A 13,404-nucleotide genomic window follows, 5' to 3' on the forward strand; every position below is an offset into this window, starting at 1 on the left:
GATAGAGAATGTATGTTACCTGTAAGCTACCTGGAAATAATCAAGTCTGGACCAACCAAATCACTGACTAACAGTAAGAGAAACGTTCCACGCCATTAGGGTACGACAACATGATCAACATACATCAACTTTTCAGTTCTGCCACAGATTCCTAGCACGGACAGTTTAGAAAGGCAGCATGTCTGTATAACTTGATATTTGCAAAACATACAAGCATAAAACATACGAGTGTTTTCAAATATTTTACTCTCATACATGCATTTACAGACAGATATAAAATGTGAGACAGTAGAACATATAACACGTATCATAACGACGGTCTTAATATCGTTTTTGTTTTCACACAACTCGGTCTGTTATAATCGTTGAGCCAGCAAAACGTCATGTAATCCGAGGCGGTAGCAGGCAGACCATATGCAGGCCCGGTCGTTGAAATTGTGCAGCATATCAAACTCTGTACACCCACTTTCACCCCAGTGGCGGGTTTTTCCTGTGGGTAACGATTTCGCCTGCTTTTTAGTATAGTCTCTTTTGCGATATTTCTGGTATTTTTCAAATTTAGCTTAGGTCAAGAATTTGTGATTAAGCATGTCTTAAAGTTTTAATATTTGTAAAGTTGCTATGTTGAATTTACTTGGCGCGAAACGTGTTCAGCCGACAATGACCTAGAAAGGAGGCGGAAGAGGTGATTGTGCTTTGAAGCATGTAATTTTGGAGGAGATCACCTACCTGTACAGCACAGACCATATGTAGAACCTCTATATATAGTCTCCACCTCCGATGTATTTCGTTTCAGCCTTTGCAGCTGATAGACAACACTGAAACATTATTTCTTTTGTATTCGATTTGTTTGATAAACGTTTTATCCTTGTCAGACAAAAACAATACGATGCTTAATGTAACGTGATAACGTTAGCCTCTTGCTGAAATGAGCACTCGACATCTACATCTCATGTAGTAGACGCTCAACTGAAGATGCAATTCATATCATTACTTGATAGAAAATATAATCAACACTAAAGAATAAACAGTCTCCACTATGTGCTGAATATGTTTATCGTATTGTAGTCTGTTCCTGCACTTTGGGACGAATACCTATGACGTCGACGTCGGAAGTGATCACTGTTGTCTGGAAGTGAATGGTGACATTGAGCTGAACCCCGGTTCGAAAACCAAGACGGGAGCATGTTGGAAGTAGAGGCAGGTCAAGTAAACAGACAGTGCTAAACTTCACAGGGGATTTGCATAATTATGAACTTGATCAAAATGGCGAAAGTATGTCTCAAGTGCTAATGCTTATAAAGTCAGAACTAGCATCGCTTAACAATTCTTCGACTCTGTGTATCGAGAGCTGACTGGTAATTATGAAATCCTGAAAAAAGAAACAACAGAGCTGAAATCTTGTGTGGATAAACTGGAGAAAAAAATTGGACAAGAAAGAGGCCCATGTCAGTCGAAGTAATGTGATTATTCATTATATTGAAGGCAAAAGGGAGAAAGGTGGAAGGACACAGAAACGGGTTTGTAGAACTTTCCAGAGAATACTTTGGACCATCAAAACTCGCAATCTATACAGATTGAACGCGCCCATCGTCTGAAAGCGAATGATCTAGTCAAACCTAAAATTGTCGTGTTTACGTTCTACAGCAAAACTGAAGAATAGAGAAGGACCACGTGTTGCTAAGGATTATACCCAGAGAGTTCGTGAGCTGATAACCTACATGATAAGAGGAAGGGAGTGTGAATAAGTCTAACATAATTGTTTTAGAAACTGTGGTTACTTACGCACTGTAGAAAAAAGTTTTTATTCAGGAGTTGAAATGAAAACTCTTATCTAATAATAATTATCTAGGTACTATTTTCTCCTCTAAATAGATGTGGTCAACGGCTTGTGAAACACCTTCTATTCAAGCCAAAAAGGCTAGCATTCCTATTAAGGAGTTATCAAAATTTACCTTTTCATGATATTCAAACAATAATTGACACGACGATATTTTTTTGTGTATGATGCAGACATCTGGGGATTCTCTTTTTGGGAAACCTTAGAAAAGGAATGTCCAGTATCACAGTCGTTGCCTCAGATATGTGTGTAGACTATTACTTATGGAAAAGCATAGATGCACAAATGCATGTTTCGACATGATGAAACGCATGTTCAATCAGATGTAAAGATATAGAGTTTCAGAATTGGCATGATAAGATTTCAAGATCTTCCTTTTTGAATCTGTATAGTGATAATCAGTCTGTCCAAGAAGTTGAAAAATATTTAACTGAATTATTTAATTGTAGGGACTTTTCGCGAGTATTTTGTACTTTTTGTTCGTCATCCTATAAGTTCAAAATACAACATCAACGATTTAAGATGCAAGTTGATCCGGAAATGTTGTTATGTACACATTGTAATTAAAAATTGTATTGAAGACGAGTTCCATTTCCTCCTTGTATGTCAATCAGAGAAACTGAATATCTCTTTTTATTTTTACTACCCTAGAAGATATATTTTTTGTAGCTTATGTCATTAACACATCCTTGTCACTTTAAAAGTGTGTCCTTATACCTAAAATGGAATTTACCAATATCATTTTTGGGAAGTGTAATTACATGAAATGTCTCCATGAACTTGTGTTTCTGTTCCATTATGTATATCAGCGCACTGTAAATATTTTGTATAAGCAGTATCTTTGGCAGTGAGGCCTGCAATGGAAATAAACTTGGCACTTGGTACTTGGCACTCAAGTAAGATTCGATTTGGCGTAAAAGACAGAGAAGTGGTGAAAATTGTATAGATAAATAGACACCACGTATTCGCGAAAAGGATAGACATGCAATTCTCTCCCAGTGGCATCCGGCATTTACACAATTTGCATAAAAAGCATTGTTAGTTATTTGTTTCAAATACGTTATTCCCTCATTTCAATTATAATTAAGGGGACGGGTGGCCCAGTCGTCTGTGCGTCCCTTGTGCACGCCGGAAACCTCTAGGTTTGTCAGCGCCATATCCGTGCTCGTGGGTTTGAGACCTGCCTCACTTCGGGCTTTCTTTCCACATTTAGCTGGCACGCCGTGATGTTACTAGATTACTGTTAAAAGCGGCGTTAATCCCAACTCACTTACTCAGTTATAATTAACCTCCCGTAAATACACGGGAAAAATAGTGTATCCCTCTAACTTTTTTCTTCAATAAAACTGTATAATTAACTGTCAAAATTAGCATATGATTTCTCATGTTGTTGATATTATTATTAACGTAGGAACTATTATTATATGACCCGGAAGTAAAACACATGTCTACGAAATGCATTAAAGGGGGACTTCAGAATGCGGGAATCAACGTTATGGACTGGCCGTCACAGTCTCCCGACCACAATCCCATCGAACACGTCTGGGATGCTCTTGGCAGAAGTCTGCGCAATCTCGAGAACCAACCACAGAATTTGCAAGATCTTGGCACCATTTTGCAGCAACAATGGTGTCGTCTTCCCAATCGTGTGTTCACAAGCATCACGAGGTCAATGCGTTGTGTGGCAGTTGTCAACGCACATGGTGGCAATACACGCTTCTGAACTTGTGTGCCATCAGATTCTCGTGCTTGGGACGTATGATTTAAACTGTTGATGTTATTACAGAATACCGTAGGTGCTATGGTTACCACCGTTAGTTAAAATCCTTCTTTGGACATTAATGATAATATTTTTTTCTTCTCTGATACATTTGTCCGTTGTATATCATATATGGGATTACTTTTAAAAATGTGAAGTTTTTAATTTGACTCAGTATATATCTGAAGAGACCAAACCAGATCAGTTGCACAACTTTGGCCTCCTTTGAGTTCACTAGGCTGTTATAAATATCTCATGCTTACTCCATCCAGAAGTTTTTGTTCTTTACCTCTCTTCGGTGCTGAAGATTCGAATTCACAGATTTCATTGTAATAGCATCGGATGGTTTCTTCCCAATTAATCTTGTTACTTCATTATTCAGGGCTGATACAACAGCTGATTATCGTTGATCTCAATCGATATGATTTCATTTCAATCACATACTAATATCCAAACAAACGTTCTGCTATTGTCTGGTTAAATCTTTCAAGAATTGTTTGGCTATGATTTGCCCCTTTTCTGCCACGCCTGTTTGCAACATCGTGCTTTGTTAATAGTTTAGTTACTGATCCCATAAACTTGCGACGAGGATCTACTTGAAATAACTTCGTCCATTTGTATGATCCACGTTTATAAGTGCGGCCAAGTGCATTTGCTTCTTCAGTTGAATTTTTTAAGTATATAGTTCAGACTAGCTACATCTACTACGGTTAAAGCACATTTATATATTTTGCGTCTTACCTTCTCATGAGGAAGAAAGAAGAGGTCAGCCTGATGAACTTGATAAGTTTTGGAAATATTAATCGTGGGGCCAGTAAATATATTTGCCATATTGTTTGGCAATTTAGCCATTCCTTGTATTGGCAACATCTTTAGATACCTTAGGCATTGCAGCTAGTTTTTGTTCCGCCGCTATTCCTTTCCAGTCTGCTTGCGGACTACAGTAAATTTTATCCATTATTAATTAATATTGATGTTTCTTTAAAACAACTATTTATAACAATAGACAATTACAAGCCAACAAAAGAAGAACTTGACAAAGCTATTGAAGCATTTCTGCTCTTGGACAGATTCGAAAATGACAACAAGGTATATACTTTATCTTGGATGTCAAGCCAACCACATACGGTTTTCAATTGTTTCTTTCCAATTGTGAAGAAGAGCATACAGTCTGGTCTCCTTGTAAAATGAACAAAGAACTTAGTAAAAATGTTGCGTAAAATGATATTAAAGACTCTACGAAGGCATGCACACATAACCTTTCAACCAGTGTTGAAAAATATATTCGATATCAAGCCATCCGAATACGGTTATTAATTGTTTCTTTCCAGTTGTGAAGAAGAGTATTCAGTCTGGTCTTAGTAAAAATGTTGAATATCACTTTGTCCAAAATTATAGTATGCGTATGAATAAAAATATTGGAGAATAATTTCATAACAATTTAGCTTAAACTATTCCTCGAGATATGACGATCCTTGAATCGTCTTACATAGATCGAATAAACTTCACACTCTATAGATGCATTGACAGGGACCAACCTGGTCCAGGTTGGGTGGTCCAGAATACCCATCGTCTATACTGCTCACGGTCATAAGAAAATATATCCTCTACGTTGATAATACTTTCATCTACATAGATGTAACTCACATCTACGTAGATGATGCGACCATATACATATATGCAGATGATACTACTCACATCTATGTAGATGATACTTCTCACATCTATGTAGAATAAACTTTCATCTATGTATATACTATTATATTCTACGTTGAAGAAAGTAGTATTTTCTATCGAATTATCGACTTGCCCCACCGTCGTACAACCGTAATAAACAAACCAACAACCGAATAATAATATCGTATGTGTCAATCATTCAGATTGCATTATACACACTAACGGCTGGGAGAAACAGGTTATATGTGCAAGATATTGGTATTCATAAATCATCTTACTTTAAAAACACAGGAGCAACACCCGTTTTTGGACAGGTGAATCGATCAAAATCATGTGCACAGCACTATAGTGGCAAAAGTGTTTTTTCACGTGCAACTGGTCACGTGGCCATAATACCGCACGTGTTTTCAGCCATGCTTGTTAGCAGTCATTAACAAAAAAAGAAAAAACACAAGAAAACAAAAGTCTTAACGGCCATTTGTCATGCCACGCCTTTCAAATGTGCAACGTGAACGTGCCATCGGCACGTTGCAGACGGGAACGTCCGTAGCTGAAGTCGCAAAGGCGATGGGTTGTAGTCGACGGACTGTTTATGATTTACAGACGCGTCTAAAGCAAACGGGTACCACCGCTTATCGCCCTCGGCAAGGTCGACCACGTGTGACGTCACATGAAGAGGATCGTCAGATTGTCTCACGTCACCTCCGTAACCGATTTTTGACGGCTACATCAACCAGAAATGAACTGTTTAGGGGTAGACTGAGTTCGCAAACTGTTCGAAACCGTCTTGTAACTGCTCACCTTCAAACACGACGGCCATTATGTGGGCCGATTCTGACTCAATTACACAGACGACAACGTCAATTGTGGGCACAGCGACACTTACGATGCGGCTGCTTACCGCGACCAGGTACTGGCACCAGAACTTCTGCCTTTTATGGCAGCACATGGACCCGGTTTGATCTCCCAACACGAAAATGCCAGACCCCACACATCAATTTTGAAGGAATTTCCTTAGAATGCGGGAATCAACGTTATGGACTGGCCGTCACGGTCTCCCGACCACAATCCCATCGAACACGTCTGGGATGCTCTTGGCAGAAGTCTGCGCAATCTCGAGAACCAACCACAGAATTTGCAAGATCTTGGCACCATTTTGCAGCAACAATGGTGTCGTCTTCCCAATCGTGTGTTCACAAGCATCACGAGGTCAATGCGTTGTGTGGCAGTTGTCAACGCACATGGTGGCAATACACACTTCTGAACTTGTGTGCCATCAGATTCTCGTGCTTGGGACGTATGATTTAAACTGTTGATGTTATTACAGAATACCGTAGGTGCTATGGTTACCACCGTTAGTTAAAATCCTTCTTTGGACATTAATGATAATATTTTTTTCTTCTCTGATACATTTGACCGTTGTATATCATATATGGGATTACTTTTAAAAATGTGAAGTTTTTAATTTGACTCAGTATATATCTGAAGAGACCAAACCAGATCAGTTGCACAACTTTGGCCTCCTTTGAGTTCACTACGGTTTTCAATTGTTTCTTTCCAATTGTGAAGAAGAGCATACAGTCTGGTCTCCTTGTAAAATGAACAAAGAACTTAGTAAAAATGTTGCGTAAAATGATATTAAAGACTCTACGAAGGCATGCACACATAACCTTTCAACCAGTGTTGAAAATATATTTGATATCAAGCCATCCGAATACGGTTATTAATTGTTTCTTTCCAGTTGTGAAGAAGAGTATTCAGTCTGGTCTTAGTAAAAATGTTGAATATCACTTTGTCCAAAATTATAGTATGCGTATGAATAAAAATATTGGAGAATAATTTCATTACAATTTAGCTTAAACTATTCCTCGAGATATGACGATCCTTGAATCGTCTTACATAGATCGAATAAACTTCACACTCTATAGATGCATTGACAGGGACCAACCTGGTCCAGGTTGGGTGGTCCAGAATACCCATCGTCTATACTGCTCACGGTCATAAGAAAATATATCCTCTACGTTGATAATACTTTCATCTACATAGATGTAACTCACATCTACGTAGATGATGCGACCATATACATATATGCAGATGATACTACTCACATCTATGTAGATGATACTACTCACATCTATGTAGAATAAACTTTCATCTATGTATATACTATTATATTCTACATTGAAGAAAGTAGTATTTTCTATCGAATTATCGACTTGCCCCACCGTCGTACAACCGTAATAAACAAACCAACAACCGAATAATAATATCGTATGTGTCAATCATTCAGATTGCATTATACACACTAACGGCTGGGAGAAACAGGTTATATGTGCAAGATATTGGTATTCATAAATCATCTTACTTTAAAAACACAGGAGCAACATGTCTGTTTCTCCTTTTTTCACAAAACATTGTGCAGAAGGTAGCGAAACGTTCATTGTACAACATCGTGCCTCCTTGAAAGTTTATCACAAGAAGAGTGCTCTTAAAAGACTTGTTACTTGTCGACTACCAAATTGAAAAAAATAAGAGATATATACGTAAAACCATTCAATGTTAAACCAACAAACAACAAATAATTGATACACAAGTAACAATTCATTTGTTTTGTTTGTAAAATTAACTAGGTTTACAAATCAACATATATTACTGGAAAGTAATTAAATAGGCAGTACACATAATAGAGTGGCAGTACAAACGCCACTGACAGTAGACCAAAAATTGGCAAAGTGGTAGCAGCAAAATAAATCAGTGATTATCATATTCACCTAGCAGCAACAGTGGTCAAACTTCCAAGATAGGTCTAGGTTACATTTCCAGGGTGAAAACAATGATTTTCACACAAACGCTTGATGTAATATGAGATGTAAGAGGCACACTTATGCCCTTTCTTTAGCCTAAATCCCTTCCAGAGCAGTATGTTACATGATGGATTAGTCTGTACTGTTCCAGAAGATTCCAGATTACATTTGATACGAAGTATTCTAAATAAAGTAACTTCCACACCTCTGCTTATATTATATAGTAATACATTCCCGACAACTAACCATTGCCAAAACACAACGCTATGAACGTCCACTGAATATCAACAGAAACAATGAATTGTTATTATAACATTTTTTTAACAATAACTTACATCACCTGTTTTATAACAGTGTTAGTGTATACACCAAAACGTCGCATTCATTGGAATAAAGAAGTTGTATAACCATAGATCTATCTCCCTTGTTCACCATACCAAATTCTAGGTGCCATTTAAAGAAGTAATTAATTACCTTGCCATATAACAATATATATATGATTTTGAAGGCATAGTTTTATGTTATATCAAAATAAATATGACGCTTAACATCTATTACAGATTGGTACACGTGTTGTTGTTACCTGGAAATACTAAACAAAACTACATGCACACTTTTATTAAGTGATTTGCGTATGGTCTGACACCGTGTTGATGAATTTTCTCGTCAAGCCAATATGGGGATCAAATTTGTGTGCTATGATCAAATGAAATAAATGAGTCAGATGTTTTTAGTCTTATCCAAATCTGCCTTGTGGTTGCCAGTTGTGTTACTTAAATGTACTGCTTGTTGAATAAACAGAAATAAACATTAAATGTGACACACAATCTGATGGTTACTTTTTCATATTTGTTTGTCAAACAGGTAATATCTCATTTATACTGTTTTAATCGTTTCTCCAGGGCAACTAACATGTTTACCTACCGAAATGTCTTCTAAATGAGTGCATTTGTTAGCTGTAGATCTTCTCTGCCTGCAACAATGGAACCTTCTCTTCCCTACACTGACATCCTGCAGCAGAACCATACGTTCCTGAAAGAGATTCTTGATGTGGGACCAGTTCTAGAGGGATTATACACAGGACATATCTTTACACTGGAAGACTATGAGACGTGCAAGTCGAAGCAGACTGTATCTGAGAAAATTGAAATGTTACTGTTGATACTGAGAAGGAAGGGGCCGAACGGATACGTGTATTTTCGTGATGTTCTGGCAACGTCACAACCACACGTTAAGAAACGGCTAGACGAAACCAAAAAGAAAACAGGTAATTCAAATATCTAGTTAAGAGTAACTGTTCACATATTCTACATTTTCCGATAAACGAATTTCTTTATGCTGAATAGGGAAACGTGTTTGGTAGTTACCAATTTGTGTGGCTTAATTAAACAGAATATGTATTTTGTTTGTATTTGTATGTTAAAAGAAACGGGGATATATATCAATCAAACTTTCTATGTTTATGAGAGTGATACCTGAAATGTCACGTATGACAGCCTGAACCTGAACAATGCAACTTGCTGGATAATACTCAGAATGTAATGTAGAGGGAAGCGTGCGTTTTTCCCGAAACACCATAAAGCAAAGCATATAATGAGAAATACATATCTTATAGAGCAGTGACGATCCGTGTTACAATTGGTCCTTCAGCAACCCATGGATGTCGTAAGAGGCAACTAGTAAGTGTGTGAGTGAGTATGGGTTTACCCCGCTTTTCGCAATATTCCAGCAATATCACGGCGGGGGACACCAGAAATGGGCTTCACACATTGTACCCATGTCGGGAATCGAATCCGTGTGTTCAGCCAGACGAGCAAAATTAATGCTTCTTACCACAAAGCTACCTGACCGCCCCATAAGAGGCAACTAACGCGATCGGGTGGTCACGCTCGCTGACTTGGTTGATGCACGTCATTGTATCCCAATTGCGTAGACAAGAGCTCATACTGTCAATCACTGGACTGTCTGTTATGGAATCAAGTGCGGCGTCATACAAGAAACAAACAAACGTGTCTTAGAAAGGATGTTACAGTTAGCAATCCAATGACAAAGATACAATTATGTATGTATATATATTCATAAGAAGAAATGAATTTCCACTGAAAACGATCATCATGGAAAATAATTTGTTGTTAGTAAATATTGAAGATTTCTTATGAATAAATGTCCCTTTTCGTTGCCACACATTATTTCTGATTTCTAACATGGATTTAAGTTGTTTTAAAGTAATTTAATTCATTGTTTGCTAGGCACTACTTAGAAGTTGACGGGTGACAAAGTAAACACAATTTATGGATAAACAACCTCTTTAATACTGTAAAGGCGACATTTCGATATAGATCCATATACCTTATCCTGTTTAATTGGCTACATGTCCCCCACCTTTGTGCTCTCTGTCCATCATGTTGTGACAGCCTTATCCTTTTGTTGTCATTACTTACTCATGTTATCCCAGTCATGTATGCAATTGTGTGTTACTGTTAAACCTCTACTGTTAATCCTCCACCAACTATATATATTCTGTACCATGTTCCTAACTCAGCCTTGCTTAACAACGGTATAATTATAAGGATCTATACCGAAACGTCGTTTTTACAGTATTAAAGAAGTTGTTATCCATATCTACTTTGTAATTTCATTCGTGTGGATTAGTGTAAAAATAAATCCCTGTTGTTTCAGGACATATGATGCAACGGGAGCAACAGAAAGAGCCTTTTGATGAACTCAAGGCTGTAAGTACCTACTGTCAATGTCTATACTGCAGTCGAATCTCGTTAAGTAGAAACAGGAGAGACCCGTGAAGATCCGCGGTAGGATAGGTCTTCAGCAACCCATGCTTGCCGTAAAAGGCGACCATGTTTGTAAAAGGCGACTAACGGGATCAGGTGGTCAGGCTAGCTGACTTGGTTGATGAATGACATTAATCACAATTTACGTGGATCGATGCTTATGATGTCAATCACTGGATTGTCTGATTATTTACAGACCGTAATATAGCTGGAATATTGCTGAGTGCGGCGTTAAACAACAAACAAACAAAAGAAACAGGAGAACCAGACAAAAAATCACCTGATACCTTCTTTCCGGTCCTGATAACAAACGTTTTTCTTTATCGTCACTTAAAACGAGATAGCAAGAAACGTACAAGCTGGCAAAGTCCTTAAATGCATCTGAGTGCGATGTTGGTTCACAATTGATCGACACATCTAAACATTTGTTAGACAACGAATGTACATCGGGACAATGATTGGTAATTGCAGCACTTAAATTTATCATTGTTTACAGAGAGAGCTGCTCATTATAAACAAAGGGTTTTATACATGAAATATAATGTCAAAGATGGTGGTCGAAACATTATTAATGGAATAGTATTTTGTTTTTTTTGGGTTACTTATTGTGAATAAATAACTTTAAAATATATACAACTAATATATAAAATAATTTCCCTGCTTTAATTGCGGTAAATTGAAATAACCACTACGGTAAATTGTAATACAATATTATTCTTTGCTAATATACAAAGAAACATGCATGAAGTGGAAAATGTGGGACTAAGCTGTTTGGAAATCAAAATCTAGACTTTGAAAATATTGAATTGATAAAGACTCCTGTACTTTAAAGTTTCAATGATTGTATCTACTTCAAACAACTTCGATTTGACGTTTTTGTTCGACTGCATCCACTATGGTCAATTCCGACCACCATCATGTTAAAAGACGAAGCCGTTTCGGAGGTGAATTGTCCGGATGTAGCGGTCTTGAAAGGGCGTGGTCACCCGTAGTCTTCAGTTTCTCCGACGTAACCGTTGCATCAGCCTGGTAGCATTTATACGGGCTCATCCAAACGTTCTCGTAATGACGGCGTGCAGCGCCCCCTGTTGATTTCAAAGGCTCTCTCCCTCTCTATAGCCGTTAAACGTCCCATTTCTTTAGTGTCCCGGCCCGTTTTTTCCCACAGATAACATTTGGCTTGGTACGTGTGATATGTTTGAGTATGTTTTCATATAAAACAAATAAATTTATTGACAATGTTTCTTAGTTCGGGAAATATACCACAAACATAATGCTTTACACATACTATCTCCGTTAAATAGTGATGATGCATTGCAGTTGGTTCTCATTCCAGGTGTCTAAATTTATCTACTTAGTAGTATAGGTGCCTACAATTTCTTATAGAAGCACTCTGTCAGTGCTATGAATATATTAGATAAATACATATATGTTTTATCTATTAACAGACATCGCACGTGAAGATCCTGAAACGCAATTCTTCCTTCCTGGTCAAAAACCTGGAGCTGAAGCCAATTCTTGACAAATTGTACGAGCTCAAAATATTCTCTGAGGAAAACAAGCAGGACTGTAATTTAAAGGAGGGGACACCTTCTCAGATTAAAGAGCTTATCTCAATCCTCGAAAGGAAAGGAAGATCAGACTTTGATTCCTTCCTTCACGTACTGGGTGAGATTCAACCCTTCATTAAAGATCATCTAAAGGGACTAGAGGACACGACCACTGCAACAGACACGCTCGTTTTCAAACAGAAAGCTAAAATAAAGGAACTCGAAGGGGTATGTGGATCTTTAGACTACATGTAACCGTAAATGAGCTTACTCAGAGATTATAAGCCGACTGTTTGTTTCATTAACTTTTATATCATATATTAGGAATAGCAATTTTATCATGTGATCATTTGGTGAACAGGATATATTTTCCTTTATTTTAATGTGATTTTTATTCGGAAACCATGAGGGTAATATTGCATGTATTTAGCAAAGCATATAATTCATAAAATAGTTAATGTTTAAGGCGTGTTTTCACCCACTGAAGTTACTTCCCAAACCATGCATGAATATGTACACAGACTTCAGTGAAGGCTAAGGTCATATTCTGAGCAACTACTTCCTACCCTAGCGTGGCCCTCAACAATACTTTTCCACCATATCTGTGGCTTATCAAGGCGTTGATGATAATGCAAACCAGACAAGGCCGACGAACATTTAACTCTCAAAAACCATACATATTCGACACATACGGAGGTGAATTCAACCGAAGCACGAGTAACTTATCAATGAATTACAGGTAATTCAGGTAATGTGTCAGTCATAATTTCACCTATGGTCATCACCATGGAGTAACCAATCACGGACCTTGAATTCCATCTCACAGATATCTTCAATGGGTTTCTCTCCTACAAGTGTGTATGAAAAGTAGGTCCTGCTTGGTGACGGATCTGATACCAAGTGTACAAGAATGATGTATTGCTTCTATAAAACTATTAGTTTTAATGATGCGAGTTATGCCATTTGTAAGAGATGAACGCTTCTA

At 37.6% G+C, this 13,404-nt stretch overlaps 2 protein-coding genes across 3 annotated transcripts in view; one reads left to right on the top strand and one right to left on the bottom strand.

Moving 5' to 3' along the window:
• Nucleotides 1–13,404, bottom strand: part of LOC124125000 (5'-nucleotidase domain-containing protein 3-like) — a 143,930-nt gene that overhangs the window by 24,825 nt on the left and 105,701 nt on the right. The window lies entirely within an intron of this gene.
• LOC125377443 overlaps nucleotides 1–13,404 on the top strand; it is a 36,173-nt gene that overhangs the window by 9,752 nt on the left and 13,017 nt on the right. The window contains exons 2-4 of one of the 2 annotated variants that reach the window (XM_048390902.1): nucleotides 9,037–9,347; nucleotides 10,760–10,812; nucleotides 12,318–12,647. In XM_048390902.1, coding sequence (XP_048246859.1) covers nucleotides 9,037–9,347; nucleotides 10,760–10,812; nucleotides 12,318–12,647 — 694 coding nt within the window. Of the gene's footprint in view, nucleotides 1–8,883; nucleotides 9,348–10,759; nucleotides 10,813–12,317; nucleotides 12,648–13,404 lie in introns of those variants that run through there. The other variant, XM_048390901.1, reaches the window with a different exon arrangement.

The sequence above is a fragment of the Haliotis rufescens genome, unplaced genomic scaffold (assembly GCF_023055435.1).
Source record: "Haliotis rufescens isolate VD_foot unplaced genomic scaffold, xgHalRufe1.0.p SCAF_9, whole genome shotgun sequence".
NCBI lineage: Eukaryota > Metazoa > Mollusca > Gastropoda > Lepetellida > Haliotidae > Haliotis > Haliotis rufescens.